At 39.2% G+C, this 17,552-nt stretch overlaps 2 protein-coding genes across 2 annotated transcripts; both read left to right on the top strand.

Annotated features, from left to right (window-relative positions):
* Window positions 1-726: 726 nt before the first annotated feature.
* LOC117466204 (acetylcholine receptor subunit alpha) lies at window positions 727-7,209 on the top strand. The gene is made up of 9 exons (XM_034109337.2): window positions 727-931; window positions 1,908-2,050; window positions 2,138-2,182; window positions 2,579-2,688; window positions 3,104-3,299; window positions 3,916-4,153; window positions 5,998-6,221; window positions 6,446-6,685; window positions 6,770-7,209. The coding sequence occupies exons 1-9, from the start codon at window positions 889-891 to the stop codon at window positions 6,896-6,898; spliced, it is 1,368 nt and encodes a 455-aa protein (XP_033965228.1). The 5' UTR covers window positions 727-888; the 3' UTR covers window positions 6,899-7,209.
* A 628-nt stretch (window positions 7,210-7,837) lies between these two features.
* Window positions 7,838-17,514, top strand: gpr155a (G protein-coupled receptor 155a). Its single transcript, XM_034109539.2, has 16 exons — window positions 7,838-8,072; window positions 8,270-8,748; window positions 9,743-10,142; window positions 10,572-10,740; window positions 10,838-10,993; window positions 12,227-12,310; window positions 12,435-12,555; window positions 12,675-12,759; window positions 12,963-13,053; window positions 13,155-13,338; window positions 13,736-13,822; window positions 13,979-14,109; window positions 15,274-15,369; window positions 15,456-15,520; window positions 15,656-15,793; window positions 16,024-17,514. Exons 2-16 carry the CDS (start codon window positions 8,304-8,306, stop codon window positions 16,217-16,219), a joined length of 2,448 nt encoding a protein of 815 aa, XP_033965430.1. The 5' UTR covers window positions 7,838-8,072; window positions 8,270-8,303; the 3' UTR covers window positions 16,220-17,514.
* The last annotated feature ends 38 nt before the right edge of the window (window positions 17,515-17,552 follow it).

Below are 17,552 nucleotides of genomic sequence, written 5' to 3' on the forward strand. Positions count from 1 at the left end.
GTTTAGTGTATTTATAGAGCATGTCTCAAAACAACAGAATTTGACAGAAGCGTTGCACAGTGGTAAAAGAACAATACAACTTATACAAATAAGACATACGTGTTAAAAAACAATAACATAGATACAAGCTGAACAAATAAATAAATAAAAACATATGAGGAAACATTGAGGTGGACATAAGCATTGATTAGATAATTTCACGACAAGCGTCTTTCAGCTGTTCCTTGAGCCTTTTATTGCGTTACATGATCTTTCTCAGCACATTGATATTGATCATGTAATTCAATGTAATGCAAAATGATAGTTTGAAAAGGCCCTAGTCAAAAGACCATTGTGTAAAATACTGTTTCCAAGGTCAAGCAGGAAATTGACAAAGCTTTATTTTAAGATCCCATCCTTCAAAATGCAAAAAATGTCACACGTCACCCAAACTTCGATTACCAAATAGAAGGCAAACACATACACACAGGTTACATATGAACATTCTAGTTGCTAAACATTATGCATCACCGGCGTACGGATTTAAAGTCTGTAATGAGAGTTTATCATGGGGGTTCAAAGCAGCCATCATTTGCTGTGTCTCTGCTCACCTCGGGATGAGTGTGGCCAAGTTTAGAATGGGATATTTCAGTGGTGGATTACTCCGGCATGTTGATCTCGCCGATCACAAAGAATGTGGCCCTCTCAAATGACAAGCACTGGCAGCTAGTCACTCACATCCGCTGTCGGACAATAACAACACGGCTGCCAGTGAAGAGCTCGGAGCGTATGCTGTGAGCTATATGCCAGTGCTGAAAGATGTTTTAGCTGTTTTAATACTCAAGTAGTCTGCGGGCTGCGTGCTGAACTTGGATCTTGGTTATTGGTTGCCTGGTTTTATTGGCAACAATGAACTCTGTGTTGTGCATTATTCCTCTAGTCATTCTAGCAGGTAAGAACTTACAAACTGAAGAGAATGTATGTTGTGGAAATAAGTGCCTGTCTCCTTTGCTTGAATGACTTGTAGTGTTAAAGCATGATAAGGTTGGAGTCTATAAAACAATTACTAAGCCCTGGTTGCTTTCATTATGTTATTAAAACCAGTCTCATGTCAGTGAAAGCAAATGTTCAGTCAGTGCAAACCAGCTTTTGATTGACAAGGGCATGTGTGCTGTTCTCATTTTTGCGTTCCAACCATTTTTCTGTCAACACATGAAGTCACCTGCATAATTATGTTCATGTTCTTGAGTTTACCGAGTCGAAGCTCAGTAGAATCATTCAACCAATGCAAACATGTTGCAGTAAAATGACCTTCTTTTCAAGGTCAGTGGGAAAATGTAAGGGGATCCTACTCCGGCTTGTCACAGATATGCAGCAGTGAGAGTAAAAGAACATCTCTATTAACACACGTGCAGGGGTGATTGCATGTTTGAATGCAGACTTTTCTAATGTAGTCCTTAAATATATATGCATGCACAAATACATGCATTTACACAAGAGGCCAACAGGATTGCGATCATGTTCCTGAATACAATTCCCAAATGTTTTTTTCAAAGCCTTGAAAAACATTGAAAATAAATTAATAATAGTACATATGGACTTTTTTAAATCACCAACATTTATGTTTTAATGCCCAGCATGTTAAAAAGTAGGTCCATTATAATAACAACATGCACATACAGTATGTTCACAAACACCTTACACCTATAGAATTACCCTGGTCACATCTATTTTAAACTCATATTAAATTAACCCAACATGTATCAGATGTTCTTAAAGAGATATTCTACTTTGGTTACTACTTAGTTTTCAAGCACAGTGAAGAGGCAGCCTGAGGCGTAAAGAAAGACTAATATCGCCTTCTACATGCCTTAAATGTACAAAACTGTGAAAAACAACGTGCCTGTATGGTGTGTTTCTTATTCTAGGCACTGCCTTGGGCTCCGCTAATGAGACAATTCTAGTCCAAAAACTCTTTATTGGCTACAATAAGGTCGTCCGGCCTGTCAATCACTTCAAGGACCCGGTGATTGTGACTGTGGGCCTTCAGCTCATCCAGCTCATCAGTGTGGTGAGAGCTCTTGTCACACAACATATCAACCCATCTGTATTAATTTACCGTCACCAACTGTCTAAACACATTTATCTGGATTTACAGGATGAGGTCAACCAGATTGTCAGCAGCAACGTGCGACTGAAGCAGGTTTGATACTTGGTTTATTGGTTTATTGGTGTTGTTGTGATTAAAGGAAGGCTTTGGATTCACCACATCACAGAAAGCCTCAATAATGTACCAATTAATATGAGTTTGAAAAGGATTGGGAACAAATAAATCATCAAATAAAAAATGATAACTGTCCAAAATGTGAAATCCCTTCAACAAAAATGTATTAATATGTAAAAATTATTTATAACGATAATTGAATTTTCTTATTCTATTAAAAAAATTCTCTTATTTTTTTGTCAAAATGGATGGCCTGTCTACGGAAGAGGATTAGGGCCACATAAAAAAAAAAATTGGGAGGATTTGAAAAACAAATTCTGACTTTTTCCTCAAAACAAAAAAACATAATTTTTTGTTGTCATTTATTTTTTCCAGCAATGGGAAGATGTAAACTTGAAGTGGAACCCGCAGGATTACGGCGGCATCAAAAAGATCAGAGTTCCCTCCAAAGACATTTGGCGGCCTGATCTGGTGCTCTACAACAAGTATGTTCTCAGGCTATATTTGATACATGCCATGTCCCTCTTTCAGTTTTTCTTGAAACCTTTTTTGTAAAATGTTGATGTGCCCTAAAGCATCCACACCTCTAGAAACAATTAACACACCTTGGAGAGGTGCTTTTAATCCCACGTTCCTATAGTCCAGTATTCAGCGTGTGATCTGGACTCTATATCAGCCCCCTCCCCCCTCCTCCCACCATATGCTGCGTGCGTCTGACAGGCTGCTTCTTTTCCCTGACAACCAGCTCCGCTGCCACAACAACTTGTGCCAAGCTGAGCTCTGGTTGGCTGTGGTGCGACCGCAGCACTAACCCATCCTCAGGCACTGATGTCCCTCTGTGTTAACATTTAACTTATTATCTCCCATGTTGATGCTGCCTGTTTGTGTCTGTGCCCGCAGTGCTGATGGAGACTTTGCCATCGTTCATGAGACCAAAGTGCTGCTGGAGCACACAGGAAAGATCACATGGAACCCGCCTGCCATCTTCAAGAGCTACTGTGAAATCATTGTGCTGCATTTCCCCTTTGACCTGCAGAACTGCACTATGAAGCTGGGGACCTGGACCTATGATGGAACCCTGGTTGTCGTCAATCCAGTAATTTAACTCATTCAACCCCATTTCTTTAGGGAACTGCACTTATTAGCTTTGTTCCCCAGAAGATTGATGGTGGTATCAATTTGTTTTTAATCTTGCTCTCCCCAGGAGAGAGAACAAATGTGTTTCCCAAAATATCGAACTATGCCTCTAACAATACAAAGTCAATGTAAAAATATATCAGATCAAACACCAGACGTCCCCTTGAACAGCATCACTAATAACTCTGAGGTCCCTTTATTGCTTAAGAAATTGGTACAAAATGAAAAAATATACACTATGGCTTCAATTTATAATCTCTTTTTTCATGCTGTGTTTTTTGGGGCAAAATTGGAGTAGTAGCCTCTTGTAAAATATTAGAATACAAGCAGTCTTTCAAAGGAGGTAATTTCTGTTTACAATTAACTAATATATGCAACAACTTAAACATTTTGCAACATCAAAAACACTATAAAACCATAACATCTTAGAGAAGATATTGTGTATGCAAAGTTCAAACGTACCGCAGCCAAAACACAGTTGAATGCCTTTTTTAGCAAACAGGAACAGAAATAATTAAGGAATTTGATTCAAAAACCATCCTTTATTAACCTTGAGTATTGCTTCTCCTCACCAGGAAAGTGACCGCCCTGACCTGAGTAACTTTATGGAAAGTGGAGAGTGGGAGATGAAGGATTTCCGCGGCTGGAAGCACTGGGTGTACTATGCTTGCTGCCCGGAGACCCCTTACCTGGACATCACCTACCACTTCCTCATGCTGCGCCTCCCACTGTACTTCATCGTCAACGTCATCATCCCCTGCATGCTCTTCTCCTTCCTGACCGGCCTCGTCTTCTATCTTCCTACAGACTCTGGTATGTTGATACCATGGTTGATACTGAGACCACAATTTGGATATAACATAAAGTATTAATCAATAGCACGGGGACATTATGACATCAGTGCTTTTTTCTGATTTTCAAAAAGTGTTACGACTGGATAAACGGGTTTGAACTCAAATGCACGACTCACACAGGTTTTAATAAAAAAAAGGTTTATTCAAACCAAAGCTCAACTACAGTGGTATACAAAACTAAATTACTCTTAACGAGGAAAAAGAGATGACAAAAAGCAATTAAAGATGACATTTACCACATACAGTATGGTAATCTACAGTCCATACAATCTATACATATTCAACACTAACAACACTATATATATATATATACATGATATACATTTACATTTGCCCAATTTATTGTGCCGCATGCAAATACAGTGAGCAGGGTTTATGTGAGGTGCTGGTAAACCGATTGTTTACCTCTGACTCGAGCCAGACTAGCTTGTTCCCTCTAGCTGCCACCAGCACCTCTAAAACTCACTAATTGGCTCTCTGTCTGGCACTCTCACCGTGACAACAAGACATAAGACATAGTCATTTCAGTTAATTAGTGAGCTTTCGAGGTGCTGGTAGGCACATTGGACAGAGCCAGACTAGCTGCTGTCCCCGGTTTCAAATCCTTGTGCTAAACTAAGCTAAAGGTGTATTTTCTATAAAGTATCATATTTAGCCCACAGCTATGAAAGAGGTACATACGCTTATTTCTCTAAATGTCAACCTATTTCTTGAACATGGATGACGGCAGGCCCAAAGTTCTCTGACACTCTCAGCTGAGATAATGATTCATACATATTAACTGTATGTATAATATGGAGATAGGCAAATACAAAAAAAACCTCTGATTTAGTATTTTGAAGTTGTCCAAACAAAAACATCTACTGAATGCGACATTATCTTCATTATCTGTGGTATCATGATGTGACATAAAAACACAGATACGATATGATAACTGACATCATGTTGGACTAATCCTCGTCCCTAATTCTGAGGTGTCCCTACATCAGCTGATGCAGTAGTTGCACTGCTTGTGTGCACATCTGGCCGTGTTCCCAGTGTGTAAGTCTGCCTCATTACCCAGGGTCCCTCTGTGCTGTCATGTCTGAAAGCGGGCCTTTGCTTTAATGTATAATACATCACTTGATTCCAGTGTCTGATATGGCAGCTGACAGGAAGGTGTGGAGGAGAAGCTGGTGCCAAAAGATGCTCTCTCCGGGATAACTGCTCGATCTGAGCAACACAACAACACGTCTAGCATTTTACTTGTGAGATGGTGTCAGAATTAGTTTACTTGTTCTATTGTTGAGTTTAGAAACAACAGCAAAAATACCTCCTATTCTCGAGTGTGAACAGTGCAGTTATTGTGTGCTGTGTTAATAGTGGGGGTAGCATCCTGATTGGATGGCAGGGTAATGGAAGTATTTACTACCCACAGCAACAGCTCTCCCTTGTGGCGATGTATTAAGATTGCATGTTTTTAGTGTTTTGAACAAACATTCTTTCAATACGGCAGCTCCCCATTTTTAATTCAGTTTAAGGGTTATTTCAGTGTGTCTTTAAAAGTAAAGACGTGTTCAAATAACATAGAATGTGTTGTAGGTCGACTTTTTCTGCTGCTGTAAACACAATGTTCTCTCCACCTACAAAATTAGAAATCCTTTTTGACCCCATTTGTGAACCACAGACATTTGTTTCATATGTTTACCGGTTGTGACCAGTTGAACTGAAACAAGTTTGATGATTATCGATGATTTCTAAAGTCCTGTAGAGTTCATGATGATACCCTTGATGATCACAAAAGATGTCTTCTGTGTCTCCCAGGTGAGAAGATGACCCTCAGCATCTCCGTCCTGTTGTCTCTGACTGTGTTCCTGCTGGTCATTGTGGAGCTGATTCCTTCTACCTCCAGTGCTGTACCACTCATTGGGAAGTACATGCTCTTCACTATGGTCTTCGTCATTGCCTCCATCATTATCACTGTCATCGTCATCAACACCCACCACCGCTCCCCCAGCACTCACACAATGCCAGACTGGGTCCGCAAGGTGAGCACATAAACAGAGGGGAACATACACCTTAACCTAATATTGTTTTGACTGAAGAGCTTTACCACTCAAACTTGGCAAGCTTTAGAGAACAATCCTTTATTTATTTTTCTTTGTATGATATTGCCATCTAGTGGTAGCAGGCCTAACATGTTCATTTGACATAATCCAACTTCTCTGATGCTGTATGACATGATGCATATCTGTTGTCTTTCTATGAACAGGTTTTCATTGAAACCATTCCCAACATCATGTTCTTCTCAACAATGAAACGCCCAGGAAAGGAAATGCAGGTTAAACCCAACCTATATGGTGCTGATTTTGACATCTCAGACATCTCAGGCAACCAGGCCTCTTCTGTTCCCTATCAGTCGCCCATGACTAAGAACCCTGACATCCGCAGTGCCATTGAAGGAGTCAAATACATCGCAGAAACCATGAAATCGGACGAGGAGTCCAACAATGTAATCTCTCTTGCACAGAAAGTGTCACTAATACTGTTCTTTAGTCATGCTTTGTGTAACACATTGTCCCTCTTTTCTTTCCAGGCTGCTGAAGAATGGAAGTTTGTAGCCATGGTGTTGGATCACATCCTGCTCTGTGTGTTCATGGCAGTGTGTCTCATCGGCACATTAGGTGTGTTTGCAGGCCGTCTCATTGAGTTGAGCACGATTTAAAGTCCTGGAGTGGAGTGCACCAGCTGGGCATAACTGCATCATGTTTTACCTGTCGAACTTTGAACAATAGCTGCATTCACAGTATAAGTCTTTGTTTGCTCTTTGATGTTGTGTTCCTACATGTGTATATGTAAAAGATAATGCAGTAGCTTCAGGATATGTTTTGCCAGAGCTGTGTTGCTTTTCATTTTAAAGTAAGGTATATGTGTGCAATTGAGATATTGAATTCATTTAAAAACATTTCATATATTCTTTCACATGATTGTTTAGGGAACAACTGAATTAAAAATGAAATACGTTTTTCAAGCTGATCAAGTCTTGCTCTGTGTCCGGAATCCTTTTGCCTCATATTATTTCATATATGTAAAGGTGGAAAATATAAAAGTAGTTATTTTGCATTATTAAGCTGAAGTGAGGCAATGATGCTGACAAGCGTGATTATCTCAGGCTGTAAAACAAAACATTGAGTTATAAGAAAAGCTGAGGCACATTGAAGAGTTGAGTCATACTGTAGTTCTCTGTGGGTGTGTCCCTTCAAATAACCCCTGTCACCTTATACAGTCATATGATTCATTGTTCATAAAGGATGTACGTAGAGTTATTGAATTATGAAAAAGGAAAAACTGAGGGCTGGTGTGGATTGATGACTCAAATACATATAAAACAAGTCTTATTAACAATAATAAATTACTTTTGTAGGAAAATTATGCTTTCTGAAAGTTTGATTATCAATTGTACATATACCAGACTTGGTTGTTCATTTAGAAATATGTACACCTAACTCATGAATTGCCAAACTTTGATTACCTTTCCAAGCTTTGCATGTGGTGTGTAGTGTAGGTGGAGTAAGCCCCGCCTCTTTTTCCCTCGGTATATTTTGATTGGTTGAATCGTTGTTGACAAATCAGGGAATAGGAAAGTTGCTGGGTGGTGACTAAAGTGAGCTATTAACCCCTACGTAACGCGACATTTCAACAACTATTTAGCCCCGGGTGGGGTTAACGTGTGGATTTTGGAGTTGTGTAACTCCACTTACGATTTAAGAGGATACTCTCAGTTGTGTTTCACCAATTCAACGATAGCTAGCTGGCTAATGGCTACTCCAACTGACATTTCACTGACACATGGAAACGTTAACGTTACACGTTGGGGCTGAACTGCACTCAGAGCAGAGGTTAGTCATTTATAACCGCAATGACCTTGATATACCTGTTTTCTATTTGGTAAAAGCTTGATAGTCACTCGTAACGGAGTCGGTTATATGACGTTGATTTGGTTAATAAACGCCGTTAACTCGTTATATTTGCCAGTTTAACGTCTTACTACAAACTCCTCCTTTGAACTCCCTCCCTCTTGTGTTATATCTGACAGGGCCGACAGGAAATAACATGCCCTCAAACCAGACATGACAAGTGACAGTGGAAGGATGATCAACATGATGGAGGCACCGGGCAGAAACACCAACTTTTCATATGAGCAGGAAGTCCCCTCACCCAGCATGTCCATTGACAAGCTGCTACCGGCTCTCCTGCAGTGCTTTGGGATAATACTGTGTGGATACATCGCAGGGAGGGCAAACATCATCACCTCCACACAGGCCAAAGGATTGGGGAATTTTGTGTCTAAGTTTGCCCTCCCAGCTCTGCTGTTCAAGAACATGGTGCTGTTGGACTTCGGGAATGTCATTTGGCCATTTCTATGGAGCATCCTCATTGCCAAAGTGTCTGTGTTTTTCCTTGTCTGCGTTCTCACGCTGATAGTTGCCAGTCCTGAGAGCCGCTATAGTAAAGCTGGGCTTTTCTCAATATTTGCCACCCAAAGCAATGACTTTGCCCTGGGATATCCCATTGGTGAGTATAATGCCTTTTAAGCCTACCACACACATTGCTTTTCATTCACTGCTGCAACTGTAATCATGCTGTCCTTATGTTTGTCCACTCATCAAATCAAAAGTGTAATTATCCATGTGTAACTGTAAACTACCTCAGCTGAAGTTGATATCATTGTGCTCACAACTTTCCCTTTTTAGATTGTTATTCCTGAGAACATTTAGATTCATTATTTTATACTCGCAAACATTTGGACAAATGGAATAACATCTATATATCTATATAATTAACATCCTTGCAATTACACTCACAGCTATATATAACTATGTGCAATATTATATTATTATTATTATTAGTATTAGTATTATTATTAATAATGCTATGATAATGTGCAATTACGTAACTGCCACTACGTTTTAATTTTTGCACTACTAACTACTGAAAACTACTGAATACTGCTAATAATGATTGCATTGATTGTGTGACCATCTATGTTTCTATGTTTCATGTTGTCGGTGGATGTTTGATTGCTCTTTTTCTGCTGTGTTTGTTGTATTTCGTTACTGTTACTGTTACTCTGGCACAACAATTTCCTTCGGGATGAATAAAGTCTTATCTTATCTTATCTTATCTTATCTCTGATCATCCTTATCTTCCAGTAAGGGAATTTAAATGTTATACAAGCATACTCATGCTCTATAAGCATGCTGATGCTTCTGATCATATTATTATAGAATAAACAAACCCTTTAAGCATGATTGATTAACTGACCGTTATAGATATTTCTAAATACAGTAGTAACAACAGCACAGGTAACAGTATGGCCCAGGTACTTTATATGTAAACAGTCCTTACACTAGAAAAATGATGTAAATCAGATATTTATGTAAGCCTGGACTTTTGCAGCTTTGTGTGTATTAAGCCAATATGTCATACTTTGGCACTACATGTTCCAACAAGTCAGATTCGCAGAGTACGTCAATATTGAGCTATTTGTTTTCATCTTTATCCACAGTGGAGGCCCTTTACAAGAGCACATACCCAGAGTACCTGCAGTACATCTACCTGGTGGCACCGGTGTCCCTGATTCTTCTAAACCCCATTGGCTTTGCTTTCTGCGAGATCCAGAAGTGGAAGAATGAGGGAAACCACCAACAGAGAAAAATCCTGATCGTGGGGCTTGTAGTGTTGCAGGTCCTGAAGAACCCTATCGTGTTCATGGTTGTCATCGGCATCATCGGCCATTTTGCCCTCCATCAGACAATTCCTCCCTTCATGGCTTCATTTCTTGATGGCTTGGCCAACTCTTTCGGGGGAGCAGCTCTGTTCTACTTGGGTCTGTCCATGGTGGGACAGTTGGGGAAATTAACCAGATCCTCAGTCGTGACACTGATTTTACTCACAACAGCGAAACTGTGAGTGGAAAAAACTAAGACCTTTGCTTAATGTGCATTTTGAACAAGGGAGGATTCAGTGTTATCAGATGAACTCTTAATGTGTTCTGGGAGTGTAGATAGTCGTCAGGTTAGAGCTTTGGAGAGTGCTCCCAACATGTTGTTTTGTGCTTATGGTTTGTGTGAGTCATGCCTTTCACAGAACACAAGACTTGTATTAAAGCATGACTTGTCATAGCTGTTAGGAAGGCGTAGCATGATAATAACTAGTGTATGTTGTTTATACACTGAACAAAAATATAAATGCAACACTTTTGTTTTTGCTCAGAATGGGAGCAAAAACAAAAGTGTTGCGTTTCTATTTTTGTTCAGTGTATATTCCTAACATTTTTCAGTTAACTAACTCTCAGGTAATGATTTATGACACCGGCCTTTTGATTTCACCTTCAGGTTGCTGATGCCGCTGATTTGTAAGGACATGGTGGATTTATTGGACAATACCAACACCAGCTCATTGAACCACTCAAGCCTATCCAATTATGCCTTTCTTTATGGCGTGTTTCCCACTGCACCAAGTGTGGCCATCTATGCTGTTTATTACAACGCAGAGCTAGAAGTTGTAAGTTGTTTACGAGTCAACATCCTATCTGCCATTCAGATGCTAACAATTCATTTTATTTTTTACTTAACATAAATAGTATTCTTCTTCCTGACAGGTAACCTCTGGGATGGTGATCAGCACTTTTCTCTCAGCTCCAATAATGTATGTTTCTGCCTGGTTACTTACGATGCGCGGGATGGATCCTCAGCTTTTGATGAATTCACTGCTGAGTGTCAGCTTTAATATAAGCATAGTGACCTTGGTTGCACTGGTAAGTCTGATATGTGTTAACTTGTTGTTGGTTAATGTTTTATAACTGTGATTGTATTGGCTGGTTATTTTTGTTTTATCTCAGTATGTGGAATCTGGGTTCAAAGGGAAGTCCTGACTCATAAACCCTTTGCTAAAGCATTCTCTACCTCTGAACTTAAAGCATTTGGGCCTGCAATTACTTTAGTAAGTTATTTCCATAAAACTGCACAATTCACTACTGCTACTACACATCTGCTGTGGAATGAAAAGAAAACACAAACATGTGGCTTCTTGTGAGATGTTCGAACCACTGTGGCAGATAGACATAAAAAGGCTTCGTCATTTAGAGGATGTGTGACCGAACAGATGCTTTACTGGCTTGAGAACTTACTTCCTCATTCAATTCCACTTTCAGGAACCTGCAACCTGTTGCAAAAAACAATGACTAGGCAAGGCAAGGCAAGGCAAGGCAAGGCAAGGCAAGGCAAGGCAAGGCAAGGCAAGGCAAGGCAAGGCAAGGCAAGGCAAGGCAAGGCAAGGCAAGGCAAGGCAAGGCAAGGCAAGGCAAGGCAAGGCAAGGCAAGGCAAGGCAAGGCAAGGCAAGGCAAGGCAAGGCAAGGCAAGGCAAGGCAAGGCAAGGCAAGGCAAGGCAAGGCAAGGCAAGGCAAGGCAAGGCAAGGCAAGGCAAGGCAAGGCAATTATAGCACCTTTCAGCACCAGGCAATTCAAGGTGCTTTACAAAAATGAAAGACATTAAGGCATTTAAAAACAGTAAAAGATAATAGAAGAAACATTTAAAAAAAAAAAAAAAAAGACATTAAGAAAATGGCATTTAAAATCAGTTATTAAAAAGAAAAGCTAATAAAATAAACATTAAAAGTTACAGTGCAGTCTAAGATATGAATAGTTCAATTATTTTGGTTCTTGATTTTTAATTTATTCACAGAACCTCCCTTTGGAAATCCGAACATTTCCGTCCCGATTGTTAATTTAGACTGATTGTTTTCACCATGTTATGCTCGCATGACATCCACAATCGGAATAATCTTTGTTGTGATGAAATATGTATACAGTTGTGTATTCTGCAGTATCTTTTACTACCTTGTTAGTCTCCATTCTTTCATTCTCTTATTTCACCTGTCCTTTGCTTTTCAAATGAAATACCAGCAAATAATGTTGAATAATGATAGTTATTGACATGTCTTCGTGTTGGACGACATGTATAATTTAAAATGTGTGTTTTCCCTCACAGGTTTGGACAATTGCTGTCATATTTTTAAGTAAAAAATTCAAGAGGCTACCTCACATGTTTACAATCAACCTTTTTTTTGCACAGGTGAGCAAACTTGCACATTTTCTCTGAATTGATTTTATGATCCATTATTCAAATTGACCAAACATCTACCTGCAGGTGTAACCTCATAAGTAAATGCAGTTCTTTTTTATTGTTTGGTCGGTAGCTCCTAACTTGTGTTGGGATGATTCTGTGGAACTTTATGGTGAAAGAAGACAACTTCACCGGGCAGGTCCTGACGTTCACATTAATATGTACCTCCCTCTACAGTAGCTTTGTTTGGCCAGGTATGCAAACAACTCTCCATCCACTTTAACCTCACATTAAAATGCATACATTTAATTTGGTGATCTCTGAAGACTGAAGTTTTTTTGCTAATTCTGTAATGTGTTGTTTATCATTATAGGATTGATAGCACTCTCTCTTGTGCTCATGAAGAGGCATGAGGATGTGAAAGTCTTACCCGGCACGTTCCTCATTGCTGGCTGGGGGTGAGTCTCTTTTAAAGAAGACTAAAAACAGAAATGAAACTAACCCAGATGGTCTGGTCTACTAAAAGGTCCGCCATGTTGGGGATTTTAGATTAAAGTACATTCATTTAAAAATGTAATCAGAAACGGAGTGTCATTGAGAGGATTTACATTTGACATCTTGATACTGTAATTGATTTGAAATGTTGTCTCTATATTGACAGTATCCCAGCCTCAATAACAGCTGTGTTGCTCATTTCTGGGACAAAAGTGCCTGACACTATTGACTCAGCTTTCTTTTATGGCAAACCACAGGTAACAACAACAACATCTAAATCTTTCATGTTTTCTGCCATTTTTTAACCTGCAGAGAAATACTTAAAAGCCTACATGTCTGTATGTGCATTATTTTACAGATAATATGCACCACGGTTGTGCTAGCTCTCAGTATACTGCTGGGAGGGAGCTCTCTTATATGTCTCAGCAGAGGAAGCTGGGCCCACACTGAGGAAAGCTCTGCAGAGGATCTTGTAACTGAGGATGATCCGGAGAACCAGTCTCTGTTTGAGCCAACCGCCCCATCAGGAGATCCCAACGGAGGTAATTTATTTTAAAGAGGCCATTCAACTGAGACTTTTATTCAACATTTCAACATTTGTTTGAATGTCACCTTTAAGATTCTGAATAAATAACCCAGTTCTGCCACTGTTGGAGAAACATACTCTTTCTTTTATATGAATATGATTTGAAAGATACTAGTGTGTTGCAGACAATCATGATTCTAACATAAAAACAACGACAATTTAAACATGTGGTTAAGAGAATACAGTAGGTACCATTCACATAAAGAGTAGCATGAAAACATTTAATTAAAGATAGTAATATGTTATAAGTATTACTCTCATCTTCATTAGAGGGTTAATCTTGTTCTGTATTACTCGTACTGTGTGTGCGTTTTTCCTCGAGTTTGACCTCACTCTTAACACTTTGTTATCAGCGTGCCTCCAGTGTGACTGCGCCCCACCCCAGCCCATGCCTGACATGACCAGCACCCCCATCAACAACACAGCAACCACACTCACAGGTGTTTTACTAATAAACAACAGTACATTTATTCAGCAAGAATTAAAAATACATTAACCCCAATTTGTTAAACACACACAACAACGAGCATTTCTGTACAATGAATAAGATTCAGTATTGAGTGTATGTTCATTTCCTGTTGTGCTGCCCCCCTCAGGTCAGTGTGAGAGCCGTTGTGAGTCCACAGACTGCCTGCTTGTCCAAGTGGAGGAGCTCCAGCAGGTAGAAGAAAGACAAGTGGCCCGTCATGTGCTCCTCTGTCTGCTTCTGACTGTTGGCTTGTTGGCTGTGAGTAAACCACCACCTTTCACTTCTACAGTGACATGAAGCCAGCCTTACTGCCTGCATCATTATATTTAGTGCATCACAAACCAAATCAGACACAAATGGCTGAGCCATGTCATTTCCAACTCATTCAGTTTTGGTTGTAGCCTTCTCCAAGGAAACCCATTAGATTATTATGTTAGGATTGGTATGTATTGCTCTAAATATTTGATAAGAAAAATATTAAATAAGACTAGTACATCTAGAATTTAGCTTTTTTTGTCCCTGTTTTAGGCCTTATTTATATTTCATTTTAAAGAACATTTTAAAGTATGTTAAGACTCGACATGAAAGCTGACTGGTTCTAATAAGACTAGTAGATACCAATCAAACTTGTGATATGTGGTTTCTTTGTGTATCTCAACAAATATTTTTAAAACCTGTAAATTCACTATTTAAAGGTATAGTACAAATGATATGTAGTGGGGTTGGAAAACATTCTCCTCCATAGTCACTGCTTTACATTGCCCTTTCCAACTAGACTACATTGACAAAATTAGTAATTTTATCTTATCACAAGAGTTGCTGGTTTATGGCTGCCTACATTAGTGAATTTGTTTGTGTTCATGTGTAACTTTGGTCAAAGCATCAAAGTCACGCGAACAATCTAACCAGTGCAGGAAGCAGCTGACTGGAGGTTGAGGTAAAATTACAGTTCTTTCTCAACAGTCAATAGAGTCATGAGGCTTTAAAGAGAGCATGGATAATGCCTCAGTTCAACGTTGTAAAGGGCAATCCGGCAGCCATGTAAATGAAACAAATACTCTAAATATAAAGCTGATCTTGAATATACAAAAATATATTTTGTACTTTACTTTGCTACTGTGCCAGTACTGCTTTCTGCTCATACAACACACATACAAGTACTACATACAGCCCTTATTCAAATAATCCAAACTATTCCCTTAATGGGAGTCAAGTCAGTCTTATTTTCTGTCACTTATTTAGTTGTCCTAATGCAGTAATTTCACTCAACTGGTTCCACAAGCGCTTCGAGATTTGTCTTGGCAGATGAGAAGCGCTATATACATTTAATTTATTAATGTATTATTACATGTTGTATTCTGTCGGCATGTTTGCTGGTGTACACCTCAACCAAAAAGCTCCTCTCACTTCCTGTCATAACAGAACCTGTCCAGCTGCTTGTGGTTGCTCTTGAATCCGGTTCCTGGTAGACTCTACTTGGAGCTGCTGTTCTTCTGTGCTGTGGCCAACTATGGACAGGTTGGTTTCCAGATACACTAATACCAAGATTGTGAGCTTTTTATTGTCACAAAGCACCAGTGTCATGACCTGTTCTCTGTCCCTAGGGTTTGCTCTCTTTTGCTCTCTTTGGGATGGACAAGCATTTGATAATACTGCCATTTAAAAAGAGGTAAAGATAATCTGTTATTAAGCTTTGACACACTCTCTAGTGTTTTACACACAAGCCACACTGTATTAACCGTGTATACATACTATGTGTTAACTACACTATACTCTATGCTTGTTTTTGTGAATATTTTTTTAGGTTACATCGTCTGTTTTATGGAAAGAAGCAAGAAGAGCAACCACAGACTAATTTACCAGAGGAAATCAGGATGACCTGCTCCCAGTTCACCCAATACCACAAGGACCAGTGTTGTCATGACATCGTCAAAAAGAGAAGGTGAGAGCACATCATCATCATCATCATCATCATACTCACCGCTAATCTAGTCAGAGGTTGACGACAACTGTCTTGAATAAACATGGTGTGCGGAGAAACAATCCTGGTAGTCCAACACATATGACAATTATTTAAAAAAGACTTTCAACAGTTATTGCTTTTAGTGCTGTCTGTTTGCTTCTTCTATCTATAATTCAACCTTTTGGGTGGGTGTTTCTTCAAACTCTAAGGTGTGGGAATCGGACTATGGTGGAGAGTTTCCTTGGCTGTGACCTGGTGGAGTGGCTGCAGCAGGTGGGCTTGGCTCAGGATCAGGGGGAGGCGGAGCTCTACGGGAAGCGCTTACAGGAGGGCGGGGTGCTCCAGCACATCGGGCAGGAACACGGCTTCCAAGACAGTCACCTTTATTACCGCTTCATGACATAAGAAACAAGGTCAACCTTTCCGTTCTGTTTTTATTAAAGGAAAATTGCATTTTCATTGAGGAAGAAAATGTCTTCTTCAGCCCTTCCCAATGCTGTTTTGTTCAGCACAACATCCCTGTCGGGTGTTGGCACAGACCACGCCTGAACGTGATGATGGGTGTGTTCAGAAGGGCAACAGACTTGAAACTTTAAAACTAAGTAAGGCCAGGTCATCGTACTGTGCAGAGTTGGTCTTAAAGGTCCTAACCATAAATGTCTTATTTATGTAGTTAAATATTTAACATTTCAATCACCAGTATACATTTAGAGATATTGAGAGGCAGCAACATTGCTTCAACGGTCAGTCAGGACAGACTCTGCATCATTTTAACTGCAATGAAACTGGTGATTAAAATGATTACATTGAAAATGATTAAAGGCCATAACTTCATATACAAAATCATAAGCATGTCATGCCAGTTAAAACAAGTATTACCAATTTTAAAGGATAAAACTAGACGTTGCTGCTTTTTATAGAATTTGTTATCATTTAAAATGCAATGCAAATACTTGGACTTTCCGTTGGATTGTTTTTATGTCCTTTTTGGGATTGACAATGCAGGCAAGCAAGAAATCCCATTATTCTGCTAAATGTATTATTGTCTTCACTAGGGCACTTCAGAGAACGCCACTTGCCAAAAGAAAAAAGGGAAGATGGTTAAAGCTGTCTCCTTTTTTTTAATAGTATGTTTTTTAATGTATGGCTAAGTGAGTTTTACCAGATAATTACCTGGTTATGAAGCTTGAGAGTATTGTATCTTTGATAACCTGTAGTTTAATAGGACTTGCTGCTGTAAAACAGTTTAGCAGAGCTGGTATCCTAGCATTTCAACAAACAACCTGCCCGTTCCTGCATGTTCCAAGTTTGAATGACAATGTTGAAATTAAGAATTGTTTTTCTGAAAATGACAAAATAAGCAACCTTCCTCTTTACATTAAAAAAGTTATGATTTTAGAACTATGTGAAATGAGTGTCATAATCCAGACAATGTTAATGTGTTTACTCGCAAGTGTGCAAATTGACTTTGAGACTTGGGATGTTATAAGCTGCTGGAAATCATTTTTTTCTCTCAGGTATACATCATTTAAAACACTGCTAAAATATACAGTTTTGTTGCTTTTTAAAAAGCAAAAACGTTTTACATTTATGATGCACTGGAGGTGTAAAATGTATTTTTGATAAGAAAACGACTTTAATATACTAGGTGTGTATTAATGATGTGTTTTAAAAAATAAATGTTATGCCCAAACCATCAAGTCCTGTCTAATGTAATTTGTTGTTCCTAGTATTTCTG

Source organism: Pseudochaenichthys georgianus, chromosome 21 (genome assembly GCF_902827115.2).
Source record: "Pseudochaenichthys georgianus chromosome 21, fPseGeo1.2, whole genome shotgun sequence".
NCBI classification, from domain to species: domain Eukaryota; kingdom Metazoa; phylum Chordata; class Actinopteri; order Perciformes; family Channichthyidae; genus Pseudochaenichthys; species Pseudochaenichthys georgianus.